The sequence below is a fragment of the Triticum urartu genome, chromosome 5A, assembly GCF_056163025.1.
Source record: "Triticum urartu cultivar PI428250 chromosome 5A, HENAU_Tu73, whole genome shotgun sequence".
Taxonomy (NCBI): Eukaryota; Viridiplantae; Streptophyta; class Magnoliopsida; order Poales; family Poaceae; genus Triticum; species Triticum urartu.
This window is the reverse complement of record NC_141877.1, coordinates 231,572,681-231,591,057: the sequence shown is the minus strand read 5'-3', so window position 1 is coordinate 231,591,057 and position 18,377 is coordinate 231,572,681. Positions and strand designations below refer to the sequence as shown.

Genomic DNA, 18,377 nt, shown 5'->3' with positions numbered 1-18,377 from the left:
AATCATCGATGAGCATTGTTTGCATGTGCTCAAAACCGCAATAGTTATCTATCTTGATTTTAGATACATCGATATCATCAGAGGAATAGAAAACAAACAAATATCAAGCATGAAGGTACATGTGGAAGTTCAATGCATATCACTAGTGACGATTCAATGTTAAGATACCCATGGGTGCCCACAACCAACAAGATCCAACAGAAAGCACAGGAATAACATGTTCAACGCTTGGAGCTTAATAAGTTTGAAACTGGAGAATGCATAGACTTGTTGGTTAATACTCTATTACTAGTAGAAACGCATGGTCACACTAACAGTCCTTGGAGATTCATGAACAAACCAACTTCATTTCAGGACCTCGCATTTTGCACCTCCTAAGCACTGACATAAGAAACTGCATCTTGAAAAGTACAAAGGAACAAAGGTTTCGAGGCAGAATGGGTTCAATTAACTTCAACTTGTCTCCGTCTTCTCCAGGGCTGAAATGAACAAGTGTCAGTTCCAAAAGAAATAACAAAGGAAGCAGAATATAGCTTACAAAGTTACATAACAGCATCAACTTACTGTTGTAGTTGAGCAACTTCTCAATGAGGTCAACATGGGTCATGAGCATACGGCGGCAGCAGTAGCGAACCAAGCCCAAGGCATCCAGAGCATCCCTAACAACATACAACAGCAGAAAGATTGGAATATCAGTTTTAAACATGATATACAATATTAACAATAAAAATTATCTAACAAACCATAACCAATGTCCCTTCTAATAATTCTAATCTCTGGAAAAGTATAAAATAGGTAGGATAAAGATGCTCCTCTATTTTCCAGGAACTGTATTGACAAATAAGTACCAATTGGGATATACATAGATTAAGTGTCAATAGTGATTATCTGGGCCTTAAGCATGGGGAAGAAAAACATAGACACAAATGTCCAGGTGGAACACAAAGCAGCAAAGATTCCAACATTTCAGAAACCAAGCACCCCAGCCAGACAGCCACACTCAACGTAGACTCCAATAAGTTGGTAACTCCAATATGTATGTAATATAATTTACAATTTTACACCATGAACATTTGTCTTGTCATTATAGTGTTCATTACCAAGAAACAGCATACCATTACACAATAACATCATTTCATTGTCAACCGGTATGCAGAGTAAGGGACAAGTACATATGGCTAATCTGATGACATTTTTTACTATACTCCATGTACCTCGCTAAGTCAGACAATAAAATATAATACAATCTCATGCAATAAAATTTACAGTTCATCATGAGCTTCTATTTTTTCGTCTTTCTAGCGTCCATTTACTAGATACACAATATTATTCCAACATAACATTACGACACAGCATGCAGAGTATGAGAGTACACATGGCTAAAAAGGTGAATTTTATTTTTTTTGGCAAAGACTACAAAGATTAGTACACCGCCATACTCTTAAGTACCTAGTTACGTAAATTTTGAACACAGGGAAAAACACGTCATAGGATGTAAACATAGCAACTATCATCCAGACTTAGCCATTTGGTTTAACACTGGCATAATTCTAACTGCTCCACACATCCCAGTCAAAGTGACAGTTCAGTGAAATGGCAAGTACAAGGCTTACGAAATATCTAAAACAGGGAAGCACCACACTAGTAAGGGACCCCAAATGCATCAAAAGATGCATGACACAGCCAGTTTTCAGTGCTCATTCATTATGGATCAGGTCTGCTACGGTGTTCGGTGGTGCACCATGTACGTCACAAGATATACAGCATACTAGTGTATCACACTTATGTGCATAACTTCCTCACATAGAAGTGAAACATGTTCCATTGTAGCTAAAAACGAAAAGAAGCCGACATTGCAAATGCAGGCTCCCTGAAGGCCTCATCCACCAAAACAGGATCAAAGGCAGAGCCAGTACAATATGCACAATCAAACCGCAGCACAGGAACCAGGATGCATAAATGTTTACCCCTCAGTGTAGTCGGCCTGGAGAAGATCGAGGTAGTGGTCCCACTTGTTCCCGATCACCTGTCCAAGCATACAAATTGAACTTGTGAGCTGATCTCTTTCTTTAGATAAAAGGCAAGGAGTTCTCCCGATGCATTATATGAATATGTAGATAAGAAAAAACATGCAGAGCTGTTCACAGAAGTTTAAATGGAATACTTCTCAGTAAAAATTGTTGTGCCGCACAACAACTACACCCTAGTGTTGAATCTTGGGTACAAACAGCTAGCGACTATATACGATAAAACATCACTTGATTATTCGAGAGTATCGATGAGAAAATCTTGAAGCATACCACCACATAAACCTAGAAGAAGAGTGCGGATACCCTAAGAGGCGATGTGCCCTAAGCCGCCGCGTGCGTCCTTAAAGGGTGGCCGACGGGAGCACGAGAGAGCGGCGAATCGAAGAAACCCCTAGCGAAAAGAGGCCAAGCAGGCTATGCCGGAGACGCAAGAACGAGAGGCACCGGAGAACGCCGGAAGGGAGGAGGAGAAAGGGTACATGAGGGTGTTGTGGATGGAGGGGTGATGGGAGTTTACCTTGCCGCAGGTGAAGCAGCGAACCGGGATGATCATCTTCGATCCTCCGCCTCCGCCTTTGCCGCCGCCGCTGGAGAAGGAAGGGGAACAAGGGTTTTGGGGCGAAGGCGAGGGTCAGTGAGGCCCTGTACAATCGGAGGTGCTTAGAAAGATGCTTAGAAAAATAAATCAAACTTTTCTTAAGTATCAGTGTTTATTTATACAGGGTAGACGCTTAACTAAGCGTCTCTTCTATAGAAATAGATACCGGTCCTTCAGAAAAAACTCGATTTATTTTTTTAATCATCTTTTTAAGCACCTCCCATTATACCAGGCCTAAGAGAAAATGATGAGGACATCAATACCATTGTTACACCCACAGCCCCTACTGTTACATATACTGGACCAATTACTAGAGCTCGCGCACGCCAATTAAATTACCAGGTACTTTCGTTTCTTGGTAATGATTCTAATGTTCATGAGATTATGATGCTGCCTAAATTGGATACATTTGTTTTGCTTTCAAATGAAGGGTCTAGCTTGGAGAATGATGAACATTGGAGCAAGAACACGCATGAAGTTGATGGCATGCGCAAGGGGATCAAGAACGGAGTTACAAGTGATGATTTCAGGACTTTGAAGCCGCCATAAGGAGTGCATGAAGCCATGGACGAAATATACAAGATGCCACTTCATAATATTCGTCCATAGGTTATTCTAGGTGCTGCGTCACCTTATTAATGGGCCAGACCCATGTAATTTCGAAATACTTAAGTATAGGCTATTTTTAGAGTCCGTGTGTGTGGGGAAACAAGAGTTAGGGTTGGTTTCGGACCCCACCTTCAAGGGCCACGAAATTCCCCTCTCTTCCTCCATATATACAGCCCTTAGGGCGTCGTTTAGACTTTGGGTTTTGTTTAGATTAAAAGTTCGCCATAGCTGCAACTTCGCGTACTTCGTTTGTGTCCAACGACCAGACCAAGACGTCACAGAACCCCACCTTGATCAATAAAGCTTTCATCTTATATTCGCAATATCCAGATTGCAATCTCAGTTTCTTACTTGTTCTTCGTTTGCTCGCAGGAAACAGGCCCTCGTGGTCAGGTTGATCGTGCTCCGGCGTGGTCAATAACCCCTCGGAAGTTGGTTTAGCGATTGCTAAGGCGCGACGTCTCGCACGTTCGTAGTCGGATCGTCAAGGTCGACTCCCACAGAAAACGATAGCCACCATCTCATCGAAACATCGGGACACCTTTGCCTCTATCAAGTGGTATCAGATTTCCAGGTTGCTCGGTGAGATTTTACAATTTTTCGTAGATTAGATCGAGTCTGTTCTTCATACCTACAGTCCACGAAAAAGCCACACAAAAAAATTAGGGTTAGTTCATCATATCCGAACCAATCTGAGCCTTTGCATAATCTTTTTAGGGTTTTTGCTTTGTTGAATTTGCGGTTGCATCGTCGTGTCAAGTTGCTGGTCTTAGAGTCTAGTCTTTTAGAGTTTCGAGTTCTGGTCATAAGTTGTCACGCCGCCGCCGCACCATCATCATCGCCCATCTACCACTTTTGCTTATCCGCCACCGCTCTGAATCCTTATCCATATACCACTACCAATTCGTATCCATATACCACCATCAATCTCTATCCATATACCACCACCGCTACCATATACCACCACCGCTGCCATATACCACAACCATATATCCACCACCAATCCGAGTTCTTCTCATATTAGGTTTGTTCTTGAGATCAATCTCAATTCCGATTCGTGTTTCCTTGCCTGCGTAGGTCTCGGGAAAAAAAAGAGTCTGGAGACCCCCGGGCAGTTTTTAGGCGCACTTTTTCGTCGTCGCTGCCCTGATTTCCGAAAAAAAAAGTGAAAAAAAATTTTTCGTGCCCATCCTATCAGTTTGACGAGGGAAGAGTTTTGAGACACTCGCCATTATAGTAATTTTTCGCAAAAAAAAAGAGGAGCGCAAAAAAAAAGAGGAGCGCAAAAAGAAAAGCGAAAAAAAAAGTTCCAGAGTGTGCTTTTCCCTTATTTACGTGCAGCGCCGTGATTTTGTTAGTGTTCTAGGCTCGCGTCTCTAGCACGGTCTAGCCTAGGACCAGCACAGTACCGTCGTTGAGCGTTTATTCAACTTTGCATCTCTGAATTGATTATTGCTGACCCTTTTTGCTACCATACTATAAGCCTTCCCAGCTCCACATACCTCTACGTCGTGCGTTTGACTCTCCCTGGCAATCGCTCTATCCAAGCTTTTGAGAGTTTTGACTACAACGGTTGCCGATCACCGCCTGCTGCTGGGTAAGAACTGGTAAGAATTTGAGATTTGCTTAACGGATTTGTGACACCCGCCATCACCACCTCTTGTTAGTATTCTGTAGGATCATATTCTTGTATGTTTTCTATTGTTGCTAACCATGGCAGGATCACAAGCCGACGAGACTGACTGGGAGAACATGACGAATCAGGAGTTGCATGATAAATTTCAGCAAATGATGAATGGACAGGTGCAGGATGTGCTAAACAGATTTGAAGAGGCCATGGAGAAGATAGATGACATGGAGAAGACGTTCGAAACAAAGCTCGATGACAGGTTTAATGAATTGCTCGCGCGTCTTCCACCACCACCGGCTGCACCTAACGCACCTCTACAACAACAACGACGACTACCTACACATCGTGAAACAGCCCTCCGCCGAGCGAGCCGTCTCCCTCTTGCACCTGGCCAAACTGTTGGTGCTGCTGTTGCTACTTCTGTGGCTCCTGCTACTGATGCAGAGGAGGATGATTTTGCTGGCGATTACGAGGATGAGGTTGATCAAAATCAGAACTACGTGCCACCACCAGCACATCAACCATCAGGTCGTCCACATGCAAATAATGGCAATGGTAGGGCTCACCCTCAGGTACGAGATCATGACCATCTCCCTAAACTAAAATTGAATATTCCACCATTTGAGGGTAGATATGTTCCTGATATATATCTTACTTGGGAGTTAGAAACTGAACAACGATTTACATGTTTACAATATCCCGAGGAGAGACGTGTTCCTGCTGCTGTTTGTGCATTCACTAGTTTTGCATGTGTTTGGTGGTCTGAGCATTGTAGATTATATCCCATTCCTGCTACTTGGGCTGCTTTGAAAACTGCTATGCGTACTCGTTGGGTTCCACCATATTATCAACGTGAATTACTTCAAAAATTGCAGCGCTTAAGACAGGGAAAAAATTCTGTAGAAGAATATTATCAGGAATTACAAACTGGCATGATTAGATGTGGTATTGTTGAGGAGAATGAAGCTATGCTTGCACGTTTTATGGGTGGATTAAATAGAGAGATTCAGACGATTCTAGAGTATAAGGAGTATACTAATATCACTCGTTTATTTCATCTTGCTTGTAAAGCTGAACGTGAAGTGCAGGATCGACAGGCATTGGCGCGGACTAACTTTTCTGCAGGTCGACCTTCTTCATGGACACCACGTGCATCATCTACTTCCACACGTTCTGCTTCACCGGCGCCTCCGTCGGCTGCCACCTCCAACCGTGATACAATAAAGCAGGCACAATCACCACTATCTGCCAAGAGCACACCTTCTGGGCCTGCAAAGAGCTCTTCTTCATCCATGGCATCAACAGGGCAAACACATGATATTATTTGTCGACGTTGCAAGGGTGGAGGTCATTATGCGAGAGAATGCCCATCTAAGCGTGTGATGATTGTTACTGAGGATGGTGGGTATGAGTCCGCTAGTGACTATGATGAGGAGACTTTGGCTCTTATTACACGTGACGAACACGGTGGAGACGATTCTGATCATGAGACGCAATACATGGCTCCTGAAGATGCTGACAGGTATGAATGTTTAGTTGCTCAACGTGTTTTGAGTGTGCAGGTTACACAAGCTGAGTAAAATCAGAGGCATAATTTGTTCCATACAAAGGGAGTTGTGAAGGAACGTTCTGTTCGCGTGATCATAGATGGAGGGAGTTGCAACAACTTGGCTAGCATCGAGATGGTGGAGAAGCTATCTCTCACCACAAGACCACATCCACATCCTTACTACATCCAATGGTTCAACAACAGCGGCAAGAGGTAACACGTACTGTTCGTGTGCATTTTAGTATCTCTACATATGCTGATTATGTTGATTGTGATGTGGTACCGATGCAAGCATGTTCCTTATTACTTGGTAGACCATGGCAATTTGATAAAAATTCTATTCACCATGGTAGAAACAATCAGTATACTCTTGTTCATAAGGATAAAAATATTACTTTGCTTCCTATGACTCCTGATTCCATTTTGAAAGATGATATTAATAGAGCTAATAAAGCAAAATAGGAGAAAACTAAGAGTGAAAATCAGATTGTGGCAAAAGAATTTGAGCAACAAATGCAGCCTAATAATAATAAACAATCTAGTGTTGCTTCTGAAATTAAATTGAAAAGTGCATGTTTACTTGCCACCAAATCTGATATTGATGATCTAGATTTTAGCAAATCTGTTTGCTATGCTTTTGTGTGCAAAGAGGCATTATTTTCATTCGAGGACGTGCCTTCCTCTTTGCCTCCTGCTGTCACTAACATTTTGCAGGAGTTCGCCGACGTCTTTCCACAAGACGTGCCACCGGGATTACCACCTATTCGCGGGATTGAGCATCAAATTGACTTAATTCCCGGTGCATCATTACCCAACCGGGCACCATACCGTACCAATCCAGAGGAGACGAAGGAGATTATGCGTCAAGTACAAGAACTGCTCGACAAAGGTTATATACGCGAATCCCTTAGTCCTTGTGCTGTTCCTATCATTTTAGTGCCGAAAAGGATGGTACGTCGCGTATGTGCGTTGATTGTAGAGGCATTAATAATATTACTATTCGTTATCGTCATCCTATTCCTAGGCTAGATGATATGCTTGATGAATTGAGTGGCTCTACAATATTCTCCAAAGTTGATTTGCGTAGTGGTTACCATCAAATTCGTATGAAATTGGGAGATGAATGGAAAACAGCATTTAAAACTAAGTTTGGATTATATGAGTGGTTAGTCATGCCTTTTGGGTTAACTAATGCACCTAGTACTTTCATGAGGTTAATGAACGAAGTTTTACGTGCTTTCATTGGACGATTTGTGGTAGTTTACTTTGATGACATATTGATTTATAGCAAATCTTTGGAGGACCATTTGGAACATTTACGTGCTGTTTTTATTGCTCTACGTGATGCACGTTTGTTTGGTAACCTTGGAAAGTGCACCTTTTGCACCGACCGAGTATCTTTTCTTGGCTATGTTGTTACTCCACAGGGAATTGAAGTGATAAAGCCAAGATTGAAGCTATTGAGAGTTGGCCGCAGCCCAAAACGGTCACACAAGTGAGGAGTTTCCTTGGCCTCGCTGGTTTTTATAGGCGTTTTGTGAGAGATTTCAGCACCATTGCTGCACCTCTCAACGAGCTTACAAAGAAGGATGTACCTTTTGTTTGGGGTACCGCACAGGAAGAAGCCTTCACGGTATTGAAAGATAAGTTGACACATGCTCCTTTACTCCAACTTCCTAATTTCAATAAGACTTTTGAGCTTGAATATGATGCTAGTGGAATTGGATTAGGAGGTGTGTTATTACAAGATGGAAAACCTGTTGCATACTTTTCTGAAAAATTGAGTGGGCCTAGTCTGAACTATTCTACTTATGATAAAGAATTATATGCTCTTGTTCGGACCTTAGAAACATGGCAACATTATTTATGGCCCAAGGAATTTGTTATACATTCTGATCATGAATCTTTGAAACACATTAAAAGTCAAGCAAAACTGAACCGTCGACATGCTAAATGGGTTGAATTCATTGAGACTTTCCCTTATGTGATTAAACACAAGAAGGGTAAAGAAAATGTTATTGCTGATGCCTTGTCTCGTCGTTATACTATGCTTTCACAACTTGACTTTAAAATATTTGGTTTGGAGACCATCAAGGATCAATATGTTAATGATGCTGAATTTAAAGATGTATTGCAGAATTGTCAGGAAGGGAGAACTTGGAACAAGTTCGTTCTTAACGATGGATTTGTGTTTCGTGCTAACAAGCTATGCATTCCAGCTAGCTCCATTCGTCTTTTGTTGTTGCAGGAGGCGCACGGAGGAGGATTAATGGGACACTTTGGCGTCAAGAAGACGGAGGATATACTTGCTACACATTTCTTTTGGCCAAAGATGAGACGGGATGTTGAGCGTTTTGTTGCTCGCTGCACTACATGTCAAAGAGCTAAGTCACGACTCAATCCTCATGGTTTATATATGCCTTTGCCTGTACCTAGTGTTCCTTGGGAGGATATATCTATGGACTTTGTTTTAGGTTTACCTAGAACAAAGAAGGGGAGGGATAGCATATTTGTTGTCGTGGATAGGTTCTCGAAAATGGCACACTTTATACCATGTCATAAAAGCGATGATGCTGTTAATGTTGCTGATTTGTTCTTTCGTGAAATTATTCGCTTACATGGTGTGCCAAATACTATTGTTTCAGATCGTGATACTAAATTTCTTAGCCACTTTTGGAGATGTTTATGGGCTAAGTTGGGGACTAAGCTGCTTTTTAGTACTACTTGTCACCCCCAAACTGATGGACAAACTGAAGTAGTCAATAGAACATTGTCTACTATGCTTAGGGCTGTTTTGAAGAATAACAAGAAAATGTGGGAAGAATGCTTGCCTCATATTGAATTTGCTTATAATCGTTCATTGCATTCTACTACTAAGATGTGCCCTTTTGAAATTGTGTATGGTTTCCTACCTCGTGCACCTATTGATTTGTTGCCTCTTCCATCTTCGGAGAAGGTTAATTTTGATGCTAAAGAACGTTCTGAACTGATTTTAAAAATGCATGAGTTAACTAAGGAAAACATTGAGCGTATGAATGCTAAATATAAACTTGCCGGAGATAAGGGTAGAAAACATGTTGTGTTTGCACCTGGAGATCTTGTTTGGTTACATTTGCGTAAAGATAGATTTCCTAATCTGCGCAAATCAAAGATAATGCCACGTGCTGATGGTCCTTTTAAGGTTTTAGAGAAAATAAATGATAATGCATATAAACTTGAGCTACCTGCAGATTTTGGGGTTAGTCCCACTTTTAATATTGCAGATTTGAAGCCTTATTTGGGTGAGGAAGATGAGCTTCCGTCGAGGACGACTTCATTTCAAGAAGGGGAGGATGATGAGGACATCAATACCATTGTTACACCCACAGCCCCTACTGTTACATATACTGGACCAATTACTAGAGCTCGCGCACGCCAATTAAATTACCAGGTACTTTCGTTTCTTGGTAATGATTCTAATGTTCATGAGATTATGATGCTGCCTAAATTGGATACATTTGTTTTGCTTTCAAATGAAGGGCCTAGCTTGGAGAAGGATGAACATTGGAGCAAGAACACGCATGAAGTTGATGACATGCGCAAGGGGATCAAGAACGGAGTTACAAGTGATGATTTCAGGACTTTGAAGCCGCCATAAGGAGTGCATGAAGCCATGGACGAAATATACAAGATGCCACTTCATAATATTCGTCCATAGGCTATTCTAGGTGCTGCGTCACCTTATTAATGGGCCAGGCCCATGTAATTTCGAAATACTTAAGTATAGGCTATTTTTAGAGTCCGTATGTGTGGGGAAACAAGAGTTAGGGTTGGTTTCGGACCCCACCCTCAAGGGCCACGAAATTCCCCTCTCTTCCTCCATATATACAGCCCTTAGGGCGTCGTTTAGACTTTGGGTTTTGTTTAGATTAAAAGTTCGCCATAGCTGCAACTTCGCGTACTTCGTTTGTGTCCAACGACCAGACCAAGACGTCACAGAACCCCACCTTGATCAATAAAGCTTTCATCTTATATTCGCAATATCCAGATTGCAATCTCAGTTTCTTGCTTGTTCTTCGTTTGCTCGCAGGAAACAGGCCCTCGTGGTCAGGTTGATCGTGCTCCGGCGTGGTCAATAACCCCTCGGAAGTTGGTTTAGCGATTGCTAAGGCGCGACGTCTCGCACGTTCGTAGTCGGATCGTCAAGGTCGACTCCCACAGAAAACGATAGCCACCATCTCATCGAAACATCGGGACACCTTTGCCTCTATCAGAAAAGAAAGGCTTTGTAGGAAGGGCAATGAGATGTTCTAAAAAAAGAAGAGCAACGAGATTTTTTTCCTCGAGTGAATTGCACACAACGCAACCTTTAGGGACATTTATAATAGTTTACATCATCTTTTATAATAATTTACACCATATTTTAAGGAAATTTTTCACAAAATCGCAACTTATAAGCTAACTACCAACGCACCACTCAAATCCTCGTATTACGCAAACTAACAAATTGGGCCTATCACACAGGTATTGTAAATCAAGCGGGTGCTCCTGATACATACGATCTCATCCCGACCCGCCACTGCCTCACTTCTCACCGGCAGCCCCACCATCTCCTTCGCCCCGACGCTTGCCCATCGAATCCTCCACCCCGACGTCGTCTCCTCTAGCAGCACCTTCTCCTCTGCCTCACCACCGGCTCGTCCGCCCAGGGTCGTCATCTCCATGTTGTGCTTCTCCGCTCGATGCCGTCGATCATCCTACTGAGCTCCTCATCGTTGACGCTCGCCTCACAAACGAGCTCATCATAGCCTGACAATGAAGTGAGCGTGCGCCTGGAAGTGAAAGAAATGATTTTTGTTTCTTCAGTGAACTGGCTGCAGGACCTTCACTGCAAGCAAATTTTGGGCTGATGTGTTTGTGCTCTGTTTCTTTGGAGTTTTGCAATGAATAGCTACAGATTTTCCTTGGTGTAATCTAGTGATGTAATTTGCTGGCTATATGTGAAATTTGAGGTAACACATAGCTCTGAAGTTAACTGCTCTGAAATTGTTCTCATATCTGTTGCTCAACCATGTGCTGTCTACTCTAGAAGTGATGCGGAGCATCCCACGTTCATCCCATGTATACTCCAACTATTCTCCAAGCCCCAAGGATACATAAGATGGGACCTCGACTATACACCATTGGACACAAGGTGAACTCGCTCCTCTCCGAACTTTCACTTTCCACATGTGAGACATGGCTACTACCTCAAATTTGTGTGCTATGCATGTCCAGGAACCAAGAGGAAGCCCATGGACCAGAAGGCGAGGACACCAAGCGCGAGGAACAAGAAGAAGGGCTACGGAAGAAGCTCCAGCAACCGGACGACCGGCCGGGACCGGATGTCCGACGCCTGAAGACCCACCGGACGACCGACCCGGACCGGACGACCGACGATCCTGCACCCGAGCCAAATGAGCGGATGTCCGACAAGTCCCGGACGTCCGACACACTCCAGCGTCCGGACGTCCGACCGCCCCCGAAAATCCGGCGCCACCTCAACCGGGCCGAAACGCCGGATGTCCGACAAGTACCGGACGACCGGAGCCTCGCGAGCCACCGGACGTCTGATACCTGTCGGACGACCGGCGCCTGTGTGTGCATAGAGATCGGGCAAGAGGCCCATGTATCCCCCACTTACCCCTTCGTGTCCCTAGACTATATATACTCTTCCACCTCCTTCTAGTTAGAGTTAGCAAAGGATTAGCTCATATTTTGTGTGAGAGCTTTGCTCATCCACTTGGACACCTTCTCCTCGGAGATTCGAGCCTCCACCGGAGAAGATCCCCCAAGCAGATTCAAGACCCCTTTTAGGGAAGAACTCAAGACCTCCTCACGGAGAAGACCGGCTACCCTTGTATCGTCCTTAGTTGTCCGTGGATCGTGTATCTTTCCTTATGTACTCGAGGATCTAGAACATGTGTGACTTATTCGTGTTGGTTTAGTGTTTCCTCTTGTGTTTCCCCCCTTTTCCCCTGGTGTTCCTCGTGTTCTTCGCGGGATCCGCTCTTTTCGTGAAAGATTGGCCAATTAGGGTTCCACCCTACATCATCTTGGTGTCAGAGTGTGACGCCCCGTGACCGATGTGCCAGGTGTCGTCCAGTTATTCGTTGTTGTTGCCTTGTCATTGCTTGCGTGTCATGCATTGCATATATGTCATCATGTGTATTTCATTTGCATACATGTTCGTCTCATGCATCCGAGCATTTTCCTCGTTGTCCGTTTTGCATTCCGGCGCTCCTATCTCCTCCGGTGGTCATTTCTACCTTCTTTTCGTGTGTGGGGTTAAACATTTCTGGATTGGACCGGGACTTGTCAAGAAGCCTTGGTTTACTACCGGTAGACCGCCTGTCAAGTTTCGTACCATTTGGACTTCGTTTGATACTCCAACGCTTAACCGAGGGACCGAAAAGGCCTCGTGTGTGTTGCAGCCCAACACCCTTCCATTTTGGCCCAAAACCCACCTAAGACCTCTCCATCATCTCGGTCGTTCGATCACGATCGCGTGACCGAAAACCGCACCTCATTTGGACTCTCCTAGCTCACTCTACCTATAAATATGTGATCCCCTCCGAAATTCGCGGTCTAACCCTAGATCTTCCTCCTCCGCGCGCCGGACATGTCCACTCCGCCGCGGGACATGTCCACCTCCGCCCCTCGTCCAATCAGATCGCGCCACGTCAGCGCCCGTGCCGCCCCACTTCACCGCCGGCCTGTGAGGCCCGAATCGGACCCGCCCCGGGCCGCGCCGAGCCCGAGGAGGCCCGTGCCTCCGCCGCCGTCCCCGCGTTACCGGAGTTCCGCGCCGGCTTCGTCTCCGGCCGCCGCCGGCCAGCAGCTCGCCGGAGCCGACCGAGCCGAGCGCCGCCGACAGCCTCCATTGCCTCGCCGGGCGCGCCGCCAACCTAGCGCGCCGCCGCCTCGCCTGCTCTTCGCGCGACGCCGCTCCGGTCACCGTCCGGCCTCGTAGTCGCCGAATCCGGGGGCGCCATGCCTAGATCCGCTTTCCGCCATCGCCAGCTCACAGCTCCGGGCCGGATCCGGCGAGATTCGGCCGGGCAACCGCCGCCGCCGCCGCCCTACGTCCTCTGCGTCGGCAGAGCGCGAGGACGCCGACGACCCCCGCGTGGGCCCCGCGTCCGGCCCGCTCCACCCGTGGTCCAGCCCAGCCTCCCTGGCCCAACAACCCCACCTCCGGCCCGCCTCGTCCTCCGTCGTCCTGGGCCGAGCCCACTTGGTGAGCGTCCTGCTAAGCCTCGCCCTGAGCACACTTTAGTATCCAACGCTCACCATATTTTTTTTTGTCTGCGATTTTAACTAAGTCCCTGAAATTTCTAGTTTCAAATGCCCATGTTCATCATGTCGTAACTTTGCATCCGTAGCTCCGTTTCGTGTGTGTAGCATATCAAAATGTTCGTCTCAGAGAGTACATCATTTCACCTCATTGCATCATTTTCATTTGAGCTCATCTTGATGACCGAAATGCTGTTGGAAGAGAGCTATTTGAGTTAATTGCCAGATCTGCTGCATCAAATAGCTATTTGTCATTTTTGCCATGATTAATGTGTGCATGATATGCCCCTGAGCTCTACATGTGTTTTGTTATATGCCATGCCATCTTTCTAGAGGTGCTATCCATGTATTTTTTTGATATGTGTGGTGACTAGCTCAAGCTTGCAAAGTAGTGCATTCGTTAATACTGATTTCAGGGACTTAGAATTTCACCGTCCTTGATCTGTTTTTATCAATATGCCATATGTTCGTGTTGTTTCCTAGTGATCCGTGCCTTTTTTGAGGATGATCATTAAGGATGATTTGTTAATCTTGTAGTGCTCTATCCATCCATGTCTTTGTTTGCAATTATGGAGTACCCTAGCTTGAGTCAATCGAGCTCTACTTTTACTATTTCGTGAATCTGGACAGATTGTCTACTTGTTAGTAATTTTGCCGAGGATGTTGTTGTTTATCCGTGCATGCTATGTTGTTGTTCTTGCCATGTCTAGCTTGTATAATGTGTATTCTTGATGGGTGTATGCTTAGATTGTCATGCCTTACTCTGTAGTGAGTGAATCGAGCTCGTAAACATGCCTACTTGATGTCTGATTTGCATGTTCCAGTTTTTCACTAAGTCTGTGATCTGATTATGTTTTTGCCATGTTCACATGCTTGCAATTGTATTTTCTGATCCCTTTTGGATCAAGGTCACTAAGGGACTTTTGTTAAGCTATTTGAGTATCTCCATGCCATGCCTTGCTTTGCCATGTTAAGTTCCTGTAGCATATAGATTTCATGCTCCAAAGTATGCTACCTGATCTGAAATTCCAGACAAGTGTTAATTTCACGAAGTCTGAGACCTGTTTACCAATTGCACTTTTAACATGCTTGTTTGAACCTGTTAATGGATGAATGGGCCATAGCTCAGTGTTCATCTTTTGTCAAGCATCATGAGTGGATCTTTGCCATGTAGTTTGTTGCCATGTTTGAGTGTTGTAGCATGTTTGTCTTGTTGCATTTAGATGGCTACTTGCTATTTATCGCAGACCGGTGCCATATTTGTTTTGCTTGCCATTTCCAAACCGTGCATCCGATTCCGGTGTTCTTTATATCATTTTCAACCGAGATCACCTCACCTTTCCAGTGGCACACTTGGATTTCCATGTTGAGGCCAGGTTCAATCATTCCTTGTCAAATCATGCATATGCATCGCATACCGCATCCCGCATATCATATCATGTTCATGTGTTGGTTGTTTACTATGTTGTGTGCTTCTTCCCGGTGTTTGCTTCTTCGGGTTGGTTCCGATAACGTCGCGTTTGTGAGGACCCGTTCGTCTACGTCCGTTTGTCTTCTTCATGGACCCGTTCTTCTTTCTTGCGGGATTTCAGGCAAGATGATCATACCCTCGAAATCACTTCTATCTTTGCTTTGCTAGATGCTCGCTCTTTTGCTATGCCTATGCTGCGATACCTACCACTTGCTTATCATGCCTCCTATATTATCGAACCAAGCCTCTAACCCACCTTGTCCTAGCAAACCGTTGTTTGGCTATGTTACCGCTTTGCTCAGCCCCTCTTATAGCGTTGTTAGTTGTAGGTGAAGATTGAAGTTTGTTCCTTGTTGGAACATGGAGATGTTGTTCCTTGTTGGAACATGTTTACTTGTTGGGATATCACAATATCTCTTATTTAATTAATGCATCTATATACTTGGTAAAGGGTGGAAGGCTCGGCCTTATGCCTGGTGTTTTGTTCCACTCTTGCCGCTCTAGTTTCCGTCATATCGGTGTTATGTTCCCGGATTTTGCGTTCCTTACGCGGTTGGGTAATAATGGGAACCCCTTGACAGTTCGCCTTGAATAAAACTCTTCCAGCAATGCCCAACATTGGTTTTACCATTCGCCACCTAGCCTTTTCTTTTCCCTTGGGGGTCGCGCGCCCAAGGGTCATCATTATTTTAAACCCCCGGGCCAGTGCTCCTCTGAGTGTTGGTCCAACCTGTCAGCTGCCGGTGGCCACCAGGGGCAACTCTGGGCTGGCCTACCCGTACCTAAGACAATCTGAGTGTGCCCTGAGAAAGAGATATGTGTAGCTCCTATCGGGATTTGTCGGCACATTCGGGCGGTGTTGCTGGACTTGTTTTACCATTATCGAAATGTCTTGTAACCGGGATTCCGAGTCTGATCAGGTCTTCCCGCTAGAAGGAATATCCTTCGTTGACCGTGAGAGCTTGTCATGGGCTAAGTTGGGACACCCTTGCAGGGTTTTGAACTTTCAAAAGCCGTGCCCGTGGTTATTGGCAGATGGGAATTTGTTAATGTCCGGTTGTAGAAAACCTGAAGTTGACCTTAATTAAAATGCATCAACCGCGTGTGTAACCGTGATGGTCTCTTTCCGGCGGAGTCCGGGAAGTGAACACGGTGTTGGAGTAATGCTTGACGTAGGTTGTTCTAGGATCACTTATTGATCATAGTTGTTCGACCGTGCTTTTGCCTTCTCTTCTCGCTCTCATTTGCGTATGTTAGCCATCAAATATGCTAGTCGCTTGCTGCAGCTCCACCTCATACCTTTTACCCTACCCATAAGCTTAAATAGTCTTGATCGCGAGGGTGTGAGATTGCTGAGTCCCCGTGACTCACAGATACTTCTAAAACCAGCTTGCAGGTCCTGATGAGTCCGTGCAGATGATGCAACCAAGCTCAAGGAGGAGCTCGATGAAGATCTTGTCCTTTGTGTTGTTTCATTCTAGTTGATCAGTAGTGGAGCCCAGTCAGGACGATCGGGGATCTGTGTAGCATTTGGGGTAGTCTTCTTTTATTTTGGCTCCGTAGTCGGGTCTTGATTGTAGCTGGTTGATGTAATGCTTTATTTATGTAATTGTGTGAAGTGGCGATTGTAAGCCAACTATGTATCTTTTTCCCCTATTGTATTACATGGGTTGTGTGGAGATTACCTCACTTGCGACATTGCTTTCAATGTGGTTATGCCTCTAAGTCGTGCTTCGACACGTGGGAGATATAGCCGCATCGAGGGCGTGACACAGAGCCACGTTGATCACGATTTCGGAGCCTCCTCGTTGTGTTTTCTAGCCTAATTTTGTTGTGTTCTTCCCCAATTTTGAAAATCCCCATCAAAAATAGCCCCAAATTTTTTTGTGATTCGTTAGTTTAATGAAGTTTTGTTGGATTTGATCCATAGATTTGCTTGGTTTCAAGTGGATCTAGCATCTCCCCAATTTTTCCCACTTTCCATCCACGAAATCTCATCAATTTTGACCCCAAAATCATCATTTTCCGCCCAAAATCGCGCCCCGGATCTCGCATCTTGCGTTGACCCCGACCCACCGGACGACCGGCCCTTTACGGACATCCGGAGCCCCTGGACCGACCGGACGTCCGACCTTTTCCGGATGACTGGAACCCCTAACTCGAGCCAAATTTACGGATTTCCGAGCCCGCCCGGACATCCGACCTTGTCCGGACGTCCGTAACCTGTAAAAACTTATTTCGCTCAAATTTTGTTTCGGCCATAACTAATTCATCCGAACTCCGATTTTGACGTTCTTTAGCTCGTTGAAAAGCTCTTGACATCCCCCTTCCAACAAAAATACCACCAAAACCATTTGACTCCATAAATTTTTGTGAATTTTGGCATCTTCCCTAGGGCTTCCACCACATCATTCGCTACATCACCATCGACTTCCGCAACCTAACCAGTTTTGTTCCCCATCACATTAGTGGTTGCTTGAGGAGTGAATTGAGTGTCCTAAGGTGTCTAGGCTACTTAGGGACGGTTGCTTCTTCATCAACCACCACCACCACCATAAATTTCGCATAGTTTTGCCTACTTTACACTCCCGCCATCCAACATAACCAAATTTTGTTTGAGTTGTGAGTTGTGTCTCTTAAGGTGTTTCGGCTACTTAGGGACCATGCTTCCAACTCCAACACCATGTATAGTCCATCACCTTAACCTCCACTTCCGCATTGCCTACTCGCATAATACATCATTGCATTTCCGCAATCCCATTGAGCTTCCGCAACCACCACCGCTTTCCCGCTACCACCATTTTGACATTTGACATTTGAGATTTTGAGTTTGTGGTTTTTCCGTTTCCTAAGGTGTTTCGGCTACTTAGGGACGAGTCTCCATCATCTTGGTATCTCCATCAAGATCACCGCCACTCATCATCGCCAAGGACGGTAACCTCCGTATCATCTTGGTATCGTAGTATCCCTCCATTGTATATTCCCTTGCCATTGCATTGATAACCCCTAGCCCATTTTGCGTCACTTGCCTATCGAGACTAGCCATTTGAGTATTGCCGGCAATGTTACTTGTGCACATTAGTGATCTACACCATACATTGCATACATACCATATCATATTGGTATCATCATATCATCTCTTGTGCCTCAAGTTTGTTCCCACATATATACAATTG

The 18,377-nt window shown here is 44.9% G+C and overlaps 1 protein-coding gene across 1 annotated transcript; it reads right to left on the bottom strand.

Annotated features, from left to right (window-relative positions):
* Positions 1-116: 116 nt before the first annotated feature.
* LOC125508404 (DNA-directed RNA polymerases I, II, and III subunit RPABC5) lies at positions 117-2,705 on the bottom strand. Its single transcript, XM_048673110.2, has 4 exons — positions 2,548-2,705; positions 1,968-2,026; positions 565-659; positions 117-479 (listed from the first exon to the last, which is right to left on the bottom strand). Exons 1-4 carry the CDS (start codon positions 2,581-2,583, stop codon positions 454-456), a joined length of 216 nt encoding a protein of 71 aa, XP_048529067.1. The 5' UTR covers positions 2,584-2,705; the 3' UTR covers positions 117-453.
* Between the last annotated feature and the right edge of the window lie 15,672 nt (positions 2,706-18,377).

Coding starts and splice junctions, on each gene's coding strand:
- LOC125508404 (XM_048673110.2), bottom strand. CDS start 2,583: ATGATCATCCCGGTTCGCTGCTTCACCTGCGGCAAG. Junction 2,027..2,547: donor GCTGCTTCACCTGCGGCAAG/GTAAACTCCCAT, acceptor ATGCTTGGACAG/GTGATCGGGAACAAGTGGGA. Junction 480..564: donor GAAGTTGCTCAACTACAACA/GTAAGTTGATGC, acceptor TGTTCATTTCAG/CCCTGGAGAAGACGGAGACA.